The sequence below is a fragment of the Hemicordylus capensis genome, chromosome 2, assembly GCF_027244095.1.
Source record: "Hemicordylus capensis ecotype Gifberg chromosome 2, rHemCap1.1.pri, whole genome shotgun sequence".
NCBI lineage: Eukaryota > Metazoa > Chordata > Lepidosauria > Squamata > Cordylidae > Hemicordylus > Hemicordylus capensis.
In genome coordinates, this window is record NC_069658.1 from 378,329,452 (window position 1) to 378,347,411 (window position 17,960).

Sequence of the window (17,960 nt, forward strand, 5' to 3'; positions counted from 1 at the left end):
TTTACAATCAGAAGTGCAATTCCTATTGCCAAAGTCTGTAAATGAAATCGTGATGCAAAATAGCATCAATGTATATTTGTTCACATTTTATTCTGATAGTTGTTCATCTTTTGACATTTTATTGGCAAGCACTGTTGCAATGGAGCGAAGAACAGAAAGAAGTCCATGGGCTACAAGCAGACAATACCCTTGATAAGTGGATGAAGAAGCACTTTTTAAAGTGGTGACTCCATGTCTTTCGTAGGGGGAAGCAAATGTCCCTGTTTAGCCTAGTATAGTGGCGGTGGCTGGTGTCTCTCTTGTGTTTCGTTTTAGACTGCGAGCTCCTTTGAGACAGAGAGCCATCTTCTAATTCCTTTTGCTTAAACTGCTTTGCAAACTTTTTGTTGTTGTCGAAAAGCAGTGTACAGGTATTCTCAACAATGATACAGATCACTGCCAGCTGAGCTCTCAAATATTAACCAAGCTTTTAAACTAGACTATTGGTTTTCAGTTGCTTTAAGATTTTAATTTGTTTTATGTTGCTGTAAACCGCCAAGCCATGGATGTTTGGGACAGTATACAAATATAATAAATGAATGAATGGATACATGGTCAGTGCAATCTTAAGCATGCTTACTCAGAAGTCCAATTGAATTCAATTGGACTTACTCCCCAGAAGTGATATTTAGGATTGCAGCTGGTCTTCATGGTGTTAGGTTCCACAAAGTCTATAAAAATACACATTTCCCCCAAACCAGAATTTTTTTAACAACCACTACCACCACCACCGCAACCTTTGCCCCTTGAGGCAAAGGTAGGACCTAGTGCAGGCCCCTTGGGGTCCATGGGGTAGATCCAGGTGGTCTACAGAAAATCTTTGCTGCTCTGAATTTAATTTGCTTCCTGGTGAGCCAGAAGAGTTCTGGAAATAACTATCCTGAGTACTTTCCTCTCTCACACATTTTTATTAGAGTCTTATGAACATACATTATATAAATGGGGTGGGGGTCCATGGTACCTTTTCTATCATGAGTGCATATGGGCAAGTCAGTGCAAAAGAGGGAAGGCAGCACAAGGTAGAAACGCTTGTAGACAATGTCTACAACGCTTGCTGACCCCAAACCCAGCAGCTGAGAGACTCACAGAGTTGCCACCTACCTTGAAAGAATACTCTAGCCTGACAAGAAATGGGAAGTTCACAGCCTGGAGGATGCGCTTTTCATTGAGGGTGTGCTCAATCTGCTTCAGCTTAACTACCTGCAAGACAGGAAGACAATCAGCCAGAGTCAGGGGCACCTTCCCCTACCCCCCAACACACACACTCATGGGCAAGCTCAGACTCACTTTCTGCTTGTCAAGGATTTTCATGGCAAAGTAATTCCCAGTCTCCTTGTGCTTCACGAGCATCACTCGCCCGAAAGAGCCTGTACCCAGGGTCTTGAGCCGGTCGAAATGATCCAGGGTGGCTGTGTTCTGCAGAGGGGGGAGGAAGCAGAGGAAGAAACCTGTCCAGCACATCAGGCTAGAGCCAAGGTTTGGGGACTTTAGATGGGACCCACTTTGAATATTTCTTATAGAAAAGAAGCTTTGCGTTTGTTCTAAAAGAATGGCCATGAGGGTTCAAGATGCTGCACTAGTAGTTTCCCTGGAAAGACCACCTTTCCAGCAGCATTGTGACCTCCTATGCCATACTTAGGCAGCAATTGTTTGAGGAAAATCCAATTATTATGGAGTGCCAACTTTCATCTCTCAGACCTGCAGCTGTCATCAACAGTATTCTTGGGATCTGGAACAAAATCAAGCTATCGCCACCAGAGGGTGCAAAAGACAAGAATTTTAAAGACAAACACACAACCCTCCTTGGTACAAAAGACTCAAAACTCCAACCACAAAAAGGGATATCTGTTTATGTACAGTCATCAGCACTTATCATATTGTCTGTAATAAACTGGTAACAAGCAACAATGGATGAAGCCCAAGGGACTGACAAAACAGTAATACCCACAGTTCTTGCAAAACACATCTAGATGTTCTAGCACCTTTGTGCAAGATACTCGAAGTGAGGGACAGCAACTAGGACAAGTCAAAGAGTTGTAGCATCCAAATTTCAGGGATAGTTTACACTGCCATTCTATTGCCCTGGAATAATTCTTTATTCTGTTACTTTATGGGAGTGATTTATTGAAATTAGGCTAAAATAACTGGCATGTTAGTGGAACAGCCAGGCACTTTACCAGATGTTGCGGGGAAGAGACTACTTGCCTACATTAGTCAGATCATGCGGGGGAGAGGGGGAGATACAAAGCATTTCCCTGCCTGTAATACACTCTGCCAACACCTAGGACAGAGAGATGCCCATTTCCCAATGTCTTTTGTATTTTACTGTGCCCTCATAAAGAAGACTGAATAAAGCAAAACAACAAATGCCACTGACGTAAATGTGGTAAGTCTTTTATATGCTGAAAAAATACATAATCCTATCAGCTCAGCCTGGACATATACATTTCTGAAGCACACAAAGATACGCCCATTTGCTTTTTGTTAGGCTATATAACCCCAACCTTACTTCCCATCCTTTAACTAAAACGAAGTTCTTTAGTATGCATAGCTATTATATATGCCTATTCTTCCCGTGTCTACTGCTGCCTCTGTCTCTCTTCCCTTCCTCCGTTGTCTTCTCTGAATTTTTTATTTTTTAAAATTTAATTTGATTTCTATACCGCCCTTCCAAAAATGGCTCTCGGTGGTTTACACGGAGAAATAACAAACAAATAAGATGGATCCCTGTCCCCGAAGGGCTCACAATCTAAAAAGAAACATAAAATAGACACCCACAATAGTCACTGGAAGTACTGTGCTGCTGGTGGATAGGATCAAATTTTAGAGATTGTTCTCTGAAGCAGGAACTTGTCCTCTTGCAGTTGTACAGGCCACTGATGGAACAGCACCGCTACAGAATATATTGATATACCACTTGCCAACAAGTGGTTTACACAGCAGAAGGAATGGAAAGATGGTTCCCAGTCCCAAAGGGGCTCACAATCTAAAAAGAAACACAAGGAGACACCAGGAACAGCTTCTAGAGGGATGCTTTGCTGGGATGAATAGGAACAGTTGCTCCCCGCCTCCTATACTTAAGAGCCACCTTTGAAATACCTTTCAAAGGTATTTTACCCAGTAAGCAAAATCACTTCGCACTTGGTGTTGGATGGCTCAATGCCATGATCTTAAGACAGGTGAGGGACAAGAAGAGAAAGGGAGGCAAGCATCAGGCATCTGATCTGTCTGGACTGCCCCCTTCCCCATCTCCACAGGCCAACTTACACTAACTGTTTTGTGAGGGAGCTGGACTGGTTTTGTTATATTATAGAAGTTTTAATGTACACATTGCTTTAAATTAATACTGTAAGCTGCTTTGACATCTCAGGTTGGGATAAAAATCTGACAGACATAGACATCGTGAATTTTAGTCTTTTCCGCCAACATGTCTACATACTCAGATAATTTGGACAGGTCTTTACTATTTGCTCTGTCCGAAGGGCCTCCCTGGGACTGGCAAACCTTGGTGGCTCTTGTTCTTAGACAGATCTTGACTTACAAAACAGTCACAGAACTGTCCAAGTAAGAAGTACCCTAGCTCAAAGCTGGGCTCCCTTAAATTCAAATCACTCATTGCATTTCCAACTTGGACACTTCATTCTCTTCCTCTCTCTCTCACCCGAGCTACAGTCTTCAAGTCACTTTTTCAAAAGGAGCCAACTCTAGAAGGGACTGGAGCATCTGTTGCAGGGTCTCTGACTGCTCAGCAGAAGCAACAAGACTTTTGCTGGTAGTGTGAGCAGCAGTAACCGAGGAGAGGGTTTTGACCATAGCCTTCCAAGGCCCATTTTAAAAGCAACACGGGATACGTCAGTAACAGCGGTATAGTGCTGGAGGGACGGGTAGGGACACAGTGCCAGTACTTTTTCTCCTCCCAGGTTCCAGCAGAGACACAAAGCCTTTGGCTTTCTACATGGAAATCATGGGCTGCTCTTGCTATTCCAACTGTTTGTTACCATTCTTCCTGTCTTAGGAACATAGGAAGCTGCCTTATACAGAGTCAGACCATTGGTTCATCTAGCTCAGTATTGTCTACACAGACTGGCATTGGCTTCTCCATGGTTTCAGGCAGGAGTCTTTCCCAGCCCTTCCTAGAGATGCTGCTAGGGACTGAACCTGCGACCGTCAGCATGCAACTCCTGTGGTGGACTAGTGTCAGGATATCCTAAAACAAATGGCAGAGAACGCCCACTGAAAAGCATGAGTTCCTTCCAAATGGCCATGGAATGCATAGAATTTCTGAATGGCCTTTCCAATACATTCCCTAGAGTCTACATGATCCTTGCATCTGTCCTTGATAGATGAAAATTACTGTATCTAAGTGAGGGGTGTGGCTATTGGGATGGGTGTGGCTATGTGGCATAGCTGTCAGGGTAGGTGTGGCTCTGGTGGCTGTCATGAAGAGTGCCTGCACTTCTGAATTTGCAACTACATCACTGGTCAGTAAACACACAAAGTGCATAACTGCACCTTCCTATGCAGATTCTCATTTAACTCAAGGCAGCACTAGCACAGCATGAACTTAGGCCAGGGATCCTTGGTGTGGCAATGCTTCATCACAGCAAATGGGCTGGCAACCCAATTTAAATGAGGTGCTAGCTGCATGGAGCCTTTCACAGGTAATACTATTTATTGGGTTTTTTGCTTTGAAACACAAACCCAGCACAACTTTTGAATCCGGCCTAAGAGCTTGGAATAAGACCAAGAAGATCCAAATTACTATGCCTAGATAATGAAAGGAGGGCAAAATATCAATAGTGCGAGAAGTACAGTACCTGGGCTGGGCTTTCCCATTTCTTGAGGAACTCTTCTTTGGCTTTGGCTAGAAATTCCTTCACTGTAAGCAAGCAGAGACAGGGAAACAGCATTAAGAACAGAGTGATGCTTGAAGATCTGGACTGTAGAAGACTCTTCAGGGTACCTGGAGAGGCCCCGTTGGGAAACAAATACTTCTTTAATCCTTGCCAGCTCTCATTCCATGGCCAGCTGCTGGCCTGTGGCTGTGTGCATAATAGGTAGGTAGCTGGAAAGTCTAAATGACCAAACGTACAGGCCACAGAGCAATGCTGGAGAATCAAGTGCCTTCCTTCTCACTCCACAGGACTACACAAACTGGCCATCCCTAATCTAAATCAGGGATTCTCAACATTGGGTCCCCAGATGTTATTGGACTTCAACTCCCATAATACCAACCAAGGGCCACTGGGGCTAGGGGTTATGGGAGCTGAAGTCTGAGAAAATCTGGGGACCCAACATTGAGAATCCCTGCTCTAGATCATGGCTGATCAACTTTAGGCCTGTCAGCACTTTGCTTGCTTTGAGGACTGAATATGTTCTCGCAAGATCCCCAGTCCCCACATACATGCTTCAGTTTCAGCTATGTAACCGAGCATGGGATAGTATTAAATCCATGAAGAGTGGAGGAGACCCCACTCTCTCCTTCTCACAACTAGGTTTCTCATCACAAGGCTTTTGAAGAGTCACAAAGATCTGAAAGCAAGTGGACAAAGTGTCTGAGTGCCCCGACAAATGAGGTGAGGTGGGTGGCTACTAGAGGGCCTTTTCAATGGTGGTGCCCCATCTATGGAATAGCCTCCTCACTGAGGCTCATCTGGCATTGCTACTTTGCTCTTTTACATGCCAGGTAAAGACCTTTCTGTTCACTCAGGCTCTTTAAAATGGATTTTAAACAAGTTTTATAATGGATTGTATTATATTTTATATTGCAATTTGTTTTGTGTTATGTGTTTTAATTGGATGCTTTTAATTGTGTTTTTGTGAGCTGCCCAGATAACAATTTGTTATGGGACGGCAAATGAAGTTTTAGAATTATGATTATTAACAAAACACTGGGACCAAGATCCAGAGAGAAGTGCATGGACCATCTGTTTATACATACAAGTTACTTCTTCCTCCACCTCTAGAGTTTCCTTTCCAGAAGGTGCTCCCCAGAGTTCAAAAAGCAATTCAGGAATGTGGTACAAGAGCTTTTAAAACAAGAAACTGTATGTGTACTCTAACTGCATTTCCAAGAAGGTTTTCATGCCAAATTTCCAGAGTTTAAAGAGCAGTTTGGGAGTTGTGGGGCACCTATGAATAATGAAATTCTGAAAGTCATGTGGGTATACACAAACTCTTCTAGATCTGAGCCAATACAATTTACCACTAGTTGTTGGGGGGAGTGGAATGAAGGCAGACTCAGGGACCCTTTTATTATTACCCTAACTCAGGGTTTCTTAACCTTGGGCCCCCAGTTGTTGTTGGACTACAACTTCCATCATCCTCAGCCACAAAGGCCATGTCTGGGGATGATGGGAGTTGTAGTCGAACAATATCTGGGGGCCCAAGATTAAGAAACCCTGCCCTAGCTACTATGTGACCAAGATGACATTTAAAGGGGGCCCAAGGTCACTCTGAAGGTAAGCCAGCCCTCTGCTGACTTGCACATAGTCAAAAGCAGTCCATGAGTTACAACTGTGTGCTTCATCTACCCCACTGCCATGTACACAAGTCCCTTAGGAGGAGAAAATCCTGGAAGACAGCTTTGTGCACATCTCAAAGCAACTCCCCAATGCCCCAGCATGCTCAGCGTAAAACAGGCAAGCAGTCTAGTAGGCAGGCTTTTCATCCAACACCCACACCCCTGTAGACACTCCGCAAATGGCATAATCCAGTTTTTGAAGCCACAAAAAGGAAGGTCTTAGGACCAAACACCATTGCAAAGAAGATTCTAAAATGTGCACAGAAAGTGTATTGAACCAAAGACTACTTAATGCCTTAACAGGTATCAGGCTAAAAAACCCTTATTTTGAGAAGGCCACATACATTTGGCTGCATAAATGTCTAATAAGGCATGGCTGCTTTAGCTTAAAACATTCCTAGCAAGAGTCAGCTGGCAAGAGTCATTCCATGGCAAGAGTCAGCTTAAGTGGCACAGCGGAGAAATGCTTGACTAACAAGCAGAAGGTTGCCCATTCAAATCCCTGCTGGTACTATACTGGGCAGCAGCAATATAGGAAGATGCTGAAAGGCATCAGCTCATACTGTGAGGGAGGAGACAACGGTAAACCCCTCCTGTATTCTACCAAAGAAAACCACAGAGCTCTGTGGACGCCAGGAGTCGAAATCGACTTGACGGCACACTTTACCTTTTATCTTAGCCATCATGGCCACAAAGGAAAAATAAATCTAAGGTAGAGATAACTGACAAAATATCTGGAGCTAAACAGAATCAGAGCTGGACTTCTAGAGATAGATTTTCCATTTCCAGAGCTCCCTCTCCTTTCAAAGCATTCAGCAGGGTCCCCACAGATGCCACCCCCGCCTAGCTCTAACGGCACAAAACACAATGCAGGAAGAGTACCCCACACTGTTACCACTTGCCAAAATCTGATCCATTTTATCTGACCAGGTTATTTGATCCATTTTAATTTTGCATATTATGCAAGCAGCTCCCAATTTCTTTGGTCACAACACTTTAGGTCCACGGCATGAATCAACCAGAGTTTATGGGGCTCTGGCAACAAGGGAGTTTGGGGGAATATCTCAAGGCTGGGATTTCCAAGGCAAGAGCACTTACTCTGAAGATCAGCAGGTCCAGGATGGTGACTAGACAACCCACCCCCACCCTTCTCTTCATCTCCATCTCAGCAAGTTTGGTGGCGGTTGCTGTTGCTAGAGTGTTTGGAAATGTCTCTTTCTCCAAGGGTGGCAAGTGCTAAAGCACGATTAAGCAACATTGCTTCTAGGGCTGTCTATACATCCATGGACTGGGAAGACCTTCACATACTCCCCACATCTCCACTTCTAAGGGCAAGTTTTACTGAACAGCCTTATTCCTCAGGGGCCTTCCCAGGGGTGTAGCTATTATTGAGCAAAAGGGCTCAAAGAACCCGGGCCCCCAGCACTTGAGGGCCCCCCAGCTTCACCCCTCCCTATTTTCATCCTTATCGCCCTCATTCTGAGGGGCCGCTAGAGAGAGGGCGGAACATGGGGCCCCTCTCTCCTAGCTATGCCCCTGGGCCTTCCAATAATCCTTCATCCACTGTGGCCAAACACCACACACGTCCACTTAAAGCAAACAGAAGCCGAACGGGCCAAGCATGTACTCCTCAGCCTGGCTCCATTTGAGATGCACCTCACTGCTGGCTATAGAAGCACAAAATCTCCTTCCAGGCACCCTTTTCTTCACAGTCATTCTGTTCTCCTCAGCAGGTGCGAAGCACAGAGTAGAACTCGGAGCTTAGGCTGCCCTCTGTGGCTCCTTCCCCAGATCATGGGGGCTGCAGGCTGAACAGCTCCTTCTAGCAGGAGGACATCAAAAGGGACAGGACAAGGGAGGAGCCTCCAGAATAAGTCATTTGGCAGGGCTTGATCTTCAGTCCACAGTCCCCTTCTTCCCACAGACCTGGTGCCCTACAGAGAGATCACTGCTAGGTGGGGTTAGGGATGTTCTCCCCAGCGCAATCCTCCCACTCCCATTCCTTCACACTGCAGCACAGAGCCGCTGGTTTTCTCCGAGACACGCACACACAAGCAGGCGTGGAGCTGCAGCTCAGCCTGTCTGACCTACTTTCTCTTTGTCTCTTGCTTTATCCGTATTACTTACAAAGCGCCATCAGCTTCCACCTTCCTGCACAGATCCCAGCCGCCGCCTCCCCGCCCTGTGAAGATTTCTGTTACCACATAGAGGGGAAATGGCCTTTTCCCTCCCAAGGCTGCCTTGGCATCAGGAATGCCCAGGCTCCACCTGGCCCTCAGGCTTCACCCGTCCCCACCACTCCCAGAACACTAACCTCTTATGTAAGCCATGAGGGATCTTGGACCGAGAGGGAGCATCACAGACTATGATCTAATCGGACTCCCACTTCAGGCGGCCGGCCAGCCATTCCTGCATCACACCTCCAACTGAGCTCTCTAGGCATTGGCTCTGTCAAAGTCTAGGCCTGTATTCCGTATTCTTGGTGACTTCTCTATTCTCCAGAGAGGTCTAGGGGCTGGATGCTTATGTTGCTGTGCAAACCGAGTTGTTCACAAATGCTTCAGCTTCATAATGCACTTGATGTCATCGACCAATAAGGCCTTCCAACTTATGCAGGTAAAAAATTCAGACGTAGCATTACACAGAAATATGTAAAGGTAAAGTGTGCCATCGAGTCGGTGTCGACTCCTGGCGACCACACAGAGCCCTGTGGTTGTCTTTGGTAGAATACAGGAGGGGTTTACCATTGCCTCCTCCCGCACAGTATGAAATGATGCCTTTCAGCATCTTCCTATATCACTGCTGCCCAATACAGGTGTTTCCCATAGTCTGGGAAACATACCAGCAGGGATTTGAACCAGCAACCTTTGGCTTGCTAGTCAAGTCATTTCCCCGCTGCACCATTAGGTGTACCCTTCCTAATACACACACTGCACACCACATCAGAGAGAGATGCAATAATGAAATGTCAAATAACTGCCCAGAGACATCAGTTTTGGGCGTATACAAATGTGCTAAATATAAAATAAATAAATATTTGTTTTTTCCTTACAAGGGAAACTGCAGGCAAAATGTTTACCATATTTTAATTAAAACCTGGAAGAGCTGCCAAGGGACCAAATAAAGTTGCCCCAAGGGCTGAATATGGTTCATGGGCTTCCAGTTGGCCATCTCGAGTCTAGAGTTTTTTCCTAGTTGAAGATATTTTCTTTTGCATTTTAAAATTTTATTTGCTTTTACAATAGCTTTACAATCCAACTACATTCATTTATTTGATTAAGTAAGTATTGACTTCCCGCTTACCTGTCTGCGCGGTTCACATTAACTATACATATAAACCACTGCTATACTAATTCAAAACATACATACTCCACATTACTACTCGATTTTACCCAACCCAACCTGCGGTTAGCTGAAGATATTTTCTTGTGCCAATCTGGAGACATCTCTTGTAGCGTGGGCATGGACACCAAAAGGACTTTCTATGCAAGCTGTGCACTGTGCAACAGACAAGTGTATGAACTATGGTCACATCTTCCTTCAAGGCTGCTTTTGTGACTATGGCCACATTTCCCTCACTTTCAAACTACATCTCAAGAGTCATTGTGGTGTAGTAGATATTAATGCTGAACTGGGAGACTTGAGTTCAAATGTGTGTTCGTTTATTTAAAATATTTCTATCCTACCCTTCCAGTGCAATATGGCTTGGGACAGCTCACAGCCACCAATAAAATATAAAATAACTAAAACACTATTAAAATTAGACCCAATTAAAACCAGATTTACAAGTTAAAAACCCACTAGAACAGACAAGAATAATGTTTTTTAGAAGCTCATCTATAAAAAGATGAGCCTTTTAAAATGTTTCTTTAAAATCCATGCTTGGCCATAAAGCTCAATGGGTGGCCTTCAGGAAGTCACTCTCTCAACCTAATTTAGCTCAGAGAATTGCCGGGAAGGAGAAATTGTGATAGGGCAACATGAGTTCCCTTGGAAGAACAATTTGATAAGATTTACTTGGGATTCCTTCCCTGGGTGGCACACCCATTGTGTGGAATGTCATTGCTTGAGGCCTGTTGGATATTGTTCAGAACAAGGTAGGCTAAGATTACTAGCACCTAATGACGCAGCGGGAAAATGCTTGACCAACAAGCAGAAGGTTGCCAGTTCAAATCCCCACTGGTACTATATCGGGCAGCAGCGATATAGGAAGATGCTGAAAGGCATCATCTCATACTGCACAGGAGACAATGGTAAACCCCTGCTGTATTCTACCAAAAGAAAACTACAGGGCTCTGTGGGTGTCAGGAGTCGAAACCGACTTGACAGCACACTTTACCTTTACGCTAAGATTGCCTTGCTGGATCAGCCCAAAGATTGGTTGCAAAGAGCAGCCAGCCAGGTATACCTGAAAAGCTAACAAAGAGAGCAGTCAACAGTCAACAGCCATCCCCTGTAGTTTGTTCCAAGCCTCTGATAAGCCAAGATAGCCATTGGTTGGTTGGTTTTCAATGGACGTTTTAAAGGCATTGTGTCAGTGCACAGCCCAACTTCCTGTGGCAATGAATTCCATAAGGCTGGTAATGTGTTGCATGAAACAGAGCTTACTTTTATCTGTCCTGAACCTACTGCCTATCAAATAATTGGATAACCTCAAGTGCTAATGTTTTGAGAGGGAGAGAGAAATAGCCTCTCCACTGTCTGCATACTATTCATAAGATTATAAGCTAAGTTAATGAGCATTAAGTTTTTCTTTATAGGAAGATGCTCTATCCACCTGAACATTTCAGTCACTTTTTTGTACTTTATCTAGTTCAGTGATAGCCGTTTTGAAATCAGGCCACTAGAACTGCATATGGCTCTCTAAGTGAAGGCACACCATTGATTTATAATGGCATACTCGCAGTTTCATTTCCAGCCCCTTTCACGGTAATTCCCGGCATCAGATTTGCCTTTTCCCACTGCTGCAGCACAGAAAGCGGATGTCTGTGTGCTTTCTATTATGACCCCAAGTTCTTATGCTCAGTAGCAACAACTAATTTAGATCCCATCAGTGTATGTGTAGGGAATTTGGAGAGTTGGCGTTTTTTGGTCCTAATGTGGAATCATCTGAATCATCCTCCAGCCTAAAGAGCCCCTTTGAAGACATGCTCATTATTTTGTGATTTTTTTGTAAATATGTTATTTGCAATCTGTGCACTACCCATACAATTCCAGTGTAGGAGTATTCATTTTTCAAAATGGCAACAACCCCACAAGAAGTTCCCCCTACTTCCCTCATCTCACCCACTGCACCCAAAGCAAAATCCCACCAATTTATGAACTTTTGTTTAGAGTGCTTTTTGCTTTTAAACTATTTCAGTGCTGTGCAATTACCAAGTTATGTGCTAGAACATACAACTTACTCCCACTAGGACTGCCAGGTGCAGATGGTGAAAAAAGTCAATATCCATCACCAAAAAGTAGAAACAGAGCATGCTTTTCACCTCTTTGTATAAAATCTGCATGTGCTTATTGGTATTACATATGCATGTTTTGATAAAAAGTGGATAACATAAGAGTACCGCTCATCACTGTGAAGCTGATGACCAGGTGAGCTATATGTCTGCTCAGTCTGCTGCCTAGGTGCAGAGTTCTCAAGGCCCCTGCTGCTCAACGGTAATTCATCTCAGGTTTACCACCCGCATAGTCCCCTGTCCTTCTCCCCCACGGGTCACCAGCCTGGTCTCCCCAGCCAGGCCAGCAACTTCACCTCTTGGCTCGAGGCAGGGCAGCCAGCTAGCTACTGAGCCGGCCTCTGCTTGCTGGTGAAGCATGCACGTGCAAGGTCTCCCACTCCCCTTCTGTTCTCTCAGACTACAAACATTTATATACAGCTTTTCAACAAAAAGTTCCACAATGGTTTTCAAAGAAAATAACAAATAATAAGATAACATAAGATGCTTCCTTGTCCCTAAAGGGCTCACAATCTACAAAGAAACACAAGGTAACACCAGCATCAGCCACTGAAGGAATGTTGTGCTGAGGCTGGATAGGGCCAGTTGCTCTCCATGATAAATAGAAGAGATTCACCACTTCAAAAGGTGCCCTTTTACTCAGTTAGCGGGTAACTGCTCACTGAGTAAAGTTAGTTAGTTAACTGCTATCTTCTCACCACTGCCACCACGAGAGGAGAGCTGGTCTTGTGGTAGCAAGCATGACATGTTCCCTTAGCTAAGCAGGGTTTGCCCTGGTTGCATTTGAGTGGGAGACCACATGTGAGCGCACTGTAAGACATTCCCCTCAGGGGATGGAGCCACTCTGGGAAGAGCAGAAGGTTCCAAGTTCTCTCCCTGGCATCTCCAAGATAGGGCTGAGAGAGATTCCTGCCTGCAACCTTGGAGAAGCCGCTGCCAGTCTGTGTTGACAATACTGAGCTAGATAGACCAATGGTCTGACTCAGAATAAGGCAGCTTCCTATGTTCCTGTGAAGGAAGCAAGCTGCACCTGCCAGGCCCATTTCTCTGTGCTCCTGCATCACATGGCTCTTCAACCTGCCACTGAAGCAAACCCTCCCCTCTGGCTTCCGCACTGGATGGATGGTCAGTAGGATGCCAGCAGGGGAAGGAGACAGTGGAAGAGAAGCTGCTCACGACAACAAAGTGTTCTGAGTGAACAAAATATTCCAGCTGCTCCCCAGAACTTCAGACACCACAATACATGCAAAAGTAGTCATTTGGTCCCCCAAATAGTCATCTCTATAAAAGGCCCTAATTGATAACCCTAACTCCTACCCTCCTTTCAAAGCAGTGAATAGCAGCAAGCCTATTCCCTCCTCCTTTACTACAAGCGGCCAGGATCTCACCCTACTGTCATCTGTCAGATTGAGTAGTCAGGCCCAGTTTAAAAGTGTTGGATTCTGTGGCCACAGTACACAGAACCTGCACTGAGAATTCTGAGCAAGGCTCAGCCCTCCAGATTTCCATTCCAAAGTGCTCTCACAGGTCAGGCTTGACAAGACACACATTCTCAGAGATCTCTTTGCTAGTCCCGAGAAATCAGAGAATGGGCTGGCCTTTCAATTAATTTAGCCCTTCGCCACATCAATCTCCTCCCATTATCCTCCCCTGGTTTTATTTAAAGCAACTGCTTGGGCACACAGAAATGTTTGTTCTGAATTCAAGAGTACCTAGTACCATTTGGAATTAGGATCCAACTCCATTGCTCTGCTACAGATCCTCAGCATGATCTTAGGAACATCACTTATCTCGCCAAGCTCCAGTTATGAGCTAGGTATAAGTCATATGCTGTGCCTTACCTACTCAAGCAGCAACTGGGAGGCCACTAACAAAGTCTAAGCACAGATAAAAGGAAAGTGTGCCGTCAAGTCAATTTCGACTCCTGGCGTCCACAGAGTCCTGTGGTTTTCTTTTGGTAGAATACAGGGAGGGTTTATAGCAATAGCAATAGCAATAGCACTTACATTTATATACTGCTCTATAGCCGAAGCTCTCTAAGCGGTTTACAATGATTTAGCATATTGCCCCCAACATTCTGGGTACTCATTTTACCGACCTCGGAAGGATGGAAGGCTGAGTCAACCTTGAGCCCCTGGTCAGGATCGAACTTGCAACCTTCTGGTTACAGGGCAGCAGTTTTACCACTGCGCCACCAGGGGCTCCTATGTACCATTGCCATCTCCTATGTACCATTGCCATTGTTTACCATTGCCATCTCCAGCACAGTGTGAGATGATGCCTTTCAGAATCTTCCCACATCGTTGCTGCCTGATACAGGTGTTTCCCATAGTCTGGGGAACATACCAGTACCAGCGGGGATTCAAACCGGCAACCTTCTGTCTGTAAGTCAAGCATTTCCCCGCTGCGCCACTTACACAGATACACCCATATTAATCCCTTGTCACCCTCATCCGTACCCTTCTTCTTCAACTGTTAAAATGAAGATTGTAAGCCCCTTGGGCTAGGGACCTGTCTCTTGTATTTATGCTACTCTGCAAGCTGCAATGGATGGCGATGGTACATGGCACTATGAAAAAGTACAGGATCCCCATCTTGTGGCCTGGGTTGCACTGGCAGGCAGGAGATGGGAAGGTTTAGAGATAATTTCCTGCAATACAAAGGGATGAATAACTTAATATTCTTGGAAAGGTGCTCGTGAATGGGCTGCAGCGCATAAGATCAAAATGGGTACATTCCAACTCTGTAATTTTATGAATAGGAAGCACCACTTACACCCCAGGCTTCAGCACAGGCCAAGTGGAGTGGACCACCTGAGGACTACAACCACCATCTTTTTGTGGTAGGGTACAGTGCAGTGCAAGATAATGTTTAAGAGCAGGGGGAAGAGTGAATAAAGGTAGAAAGATGAAGGGGGCATGGAGAAAGAGAAGGAAGAATTAGTGGGGCAGGGAAGATAATAAATCATTAAGATATATATGATCAAATATAAAGAGTGGGTTCATGCAGAAGGCTGAAGTTAAAGGTGAGTTCTGGTCTGAAAAAGTTGAAGACTATTAACTTAAACGTTTGTTTTAGGAGTCCAAAGTACAGGATCCCCATCTCAATGTGTTTTAAGCATATTCCCAGGGGTGGGGTGGGGGGAGGAGTCCTAGCACACAAATACTCTGCAAGACAAAGCAAACGATGCTGTTAGAGACTACAGAAATGTTTCAGGGTTTCATTCAAATATCTGTTGGAAATTAGAATGAAGCAAGTCAAGTGAGGACCAACAACAAAATCTACAATCTCTAAATCACTGGAATGTTCCTTTCAGGATTCTAGACAGCCTGAAACAGGAGACTTGTAGTGCTGTGCAGGGGCCAAAAGGGAAGGTTTCAGGAGGTGAAGGGAAAAGGGACAACTCCCCGTCGCTGCCACCACCACCCTCCTGAAAACATTCCTGCACTGTGCTATACAGCTCTACAGGATTCAGCTTCGGGGCCTATTAGCAGTCCCATACCCTGGTGCATTATTGCTGTGAGTAGCTGGAGGAGATTCTGAAGACTGTGACATAAGAAAGGTGGCCCTTTTCTCCTCCCTGCTCTTGAAACTTTCCTAGATAGCATTATATGAAGAAGAGGTTTATCATTCCATGGCATAAATCCCAACCCTCCTGCCGCCCCCATACTGTAAGTGATACTACCACTCAAGTAGGCCAGTTCCTTCATTTTCCAGACTTTTCTTTACTAGTGAACATCCTCAACATTCTATGGTCAATTGCCCCCAACATTCCATAATCTTAAGGTCACTGAGCATGGGTCCTTGGTGGGGGCGTGCGCAAATGCATGCGTGCGTGCGTGCGCATGCACACACACACACACTTTCTTTTGAAACTTGACACCCTGGTTCAAGACCCTCAACATTCTGCAGGTCCTGGAAGCTTAGACTATTTTCTGGGATTTAAGTTTCTTCTTTTCCTTTTGATATACAAACATTTATACTTCTGTGTACCTAGGAAGTCCCCCATGTATGTTGAAATCTCTGCCTTATTTTGAAGTGGCCCAGTTTTGCTTCCAATTTGATAGGCATTCTATTAGTTTACTAATAGATACATATGAAGCTATCCTTCATCTGACCACTGGAGGGCTCTTGCACCTTTCCTGGAATTACACTCTCAGAGGTTGTATACAGAAATGGATTCTATGGGATGGATTCTACAGCCATCTCAGTTTCTAAATGCCAGTCCACCCACACACACACTTCTAACCACTATCACATCCAGACTACAACCAACACTTATGAAGTTGTTGTCTGAGTAGCCAAGGAGCAACAAGGAAAAAGGCAAAAACGTGTTATTTGTCATTTTGATGAAATCTCAGCTGTTAAAACGCGCTCTTTCCACAAAACAGTTCTCCATTACACCATTTGAGCGGAAAGTGCCCTTAAAAAAAAGAAAGAAAAACTTATGAAGGCATTTTCTATTCGTGTCAGTTTGGTCAGACTCTGTGAATCCAGCTTATGGAACTAATCGACCGTGTCCAATTGCACAAGAGCCCAACACGCTGACCTATGCCAAGATAAACACCAGAGAATGGGGGGAGGCTAATAAAGATGCAGCTAGAGTAATCTTTCAAAGCCCCTGGTATCTCCTTCCTCTCCCACTGCATCCAAAACACACCTGCCAGCCCATATTGCAGACCATCACGCAATAAGGAAGGCATTGATCTCCATGACACCTCTTGACCTGAAGAGTTCCCCCATCAGGCAGATGTACTTGTTCACCACACAGAAGCTGCTGCTCTGATCAGATTCCTGCCTGGCCTCTTTTCTCTCTCCACCCAGACTAACAAAAGCAGCAGCTTTTCACCAAGGAGAGCAACTTGTTCAGCACAGAGGGCCACAACATGTGCTGAAAAGGTCACAGTTAAGCCACAAGTAATAGAATTTGCATGCTATTTTCATGAGCATGGTGAACACAAAGCACCTTTGAATGGATGTGCTGCATTTCTTTTCTTTTTAAAAAATAAAATCCTTATTTTGCAATCACTCTGTGGGGGTGGGGGGAACCCCTCCAGATTCCATTTCCTTCCTTCTGCACTTTTACTGCTCTGTAGCTTAAGAAAGGTCATAGTCCTCTGACAAAATACTTGGTAGAAAAATGAAAGAAAGATTGCACTAATGATAAGAAGCCATTGTATTCTTCACAGAAGTCATTTTGTACTGAAGCAGAAATTGACAAGAGCTCCAAATAATTGCCAGTGGGGCACCATTTGTGCACAAGGGCAGATGGTACCCTCTATATAAACACTGTCTGGATAGATCAATGACATGAACAGGACTACACATAAAAGAGGAGGAATCCCAGAGTTACTAGCCATTCTGGCCTGGAGAAAATTCATTCTTTCCTCTCCCCATACAAGTCATACACACCCTACTGCTGCCTTTTAAGCTCTTCAAGTAGGGCCTGCCCTGCTCAAAACCCCATCATCCAGGGAGTTAGAAGAGGGGCAACTAGAAGGAGCAGTGCTGAAGCTTACATATCTTCACAGATCTTTGAAAGCCATCTTGCATGGAATTATTTGCATTGAGCTGCTGCCTCTCTCTTAGATGGCAATGTTCTAGGATTTTATTGGTGATTTCATTTTAATGCTTCATCAGAATTTCTGATTCATTAAACTCCAATTCATTCAGGAGTTTGCCATTTTCCCTAGTTAAGAACAAGTCAACTGTTAATAGCCCCTCCTCACCAACCACATTCCTATTATACGGTTACCTCTATCATCTTTGCCACCAGTTTCCTTTTCACATTCCATCTTTGCTTTAGTCGAGACTAGAAGCTTTTTGCACTTGACAGATCCAGGATAGAAGACAATCATAACTATCCTCCTTAGCACCACCCTCCATTAACTGGCTGCTGTATGGAACAGCTGGATCTTCTTTCATTTCACTGTACTAGCAGA

General features: G+C 44.7%; 1 protein-coding gene across 2 annotated transcripts in view; it reads right to left on the reverse strand.

The window, feature by feature from the left end:
* Window positions 1-17,960, reverse strand: part of PRKACA (protein kinase cAMP-activated catalytic subunit alpha) — a 62,229-nt gene that overhangs the window by 15,523 nt on the left and 28,746 nt on the right. For both annotated transcript variants that reach the window (XM_053293682.1, XM_053293681.1), the window contains exons 2-4: window positions 4,857-4,918; window positions 1,327-1,455; window positions 1,141-1,239 (exon numbers count right to left, since the gene is read on the reverse strand). In XM_053293682.1, coding sequence (XP_053149657.1) covers window positions 1,141-1,239; window positions 1,327-1,389 — 162 coding nt within the window. In that variant the 5' untranslated portion in view covers window positions 1,390-1,455; window positions 4,857-4,918. The remainder of the gene's footprint in view (window positions 1-1,140; window positions 1,240-1,326; window positions 1,456-4,856; window positions 4,919-17,960) is intronic.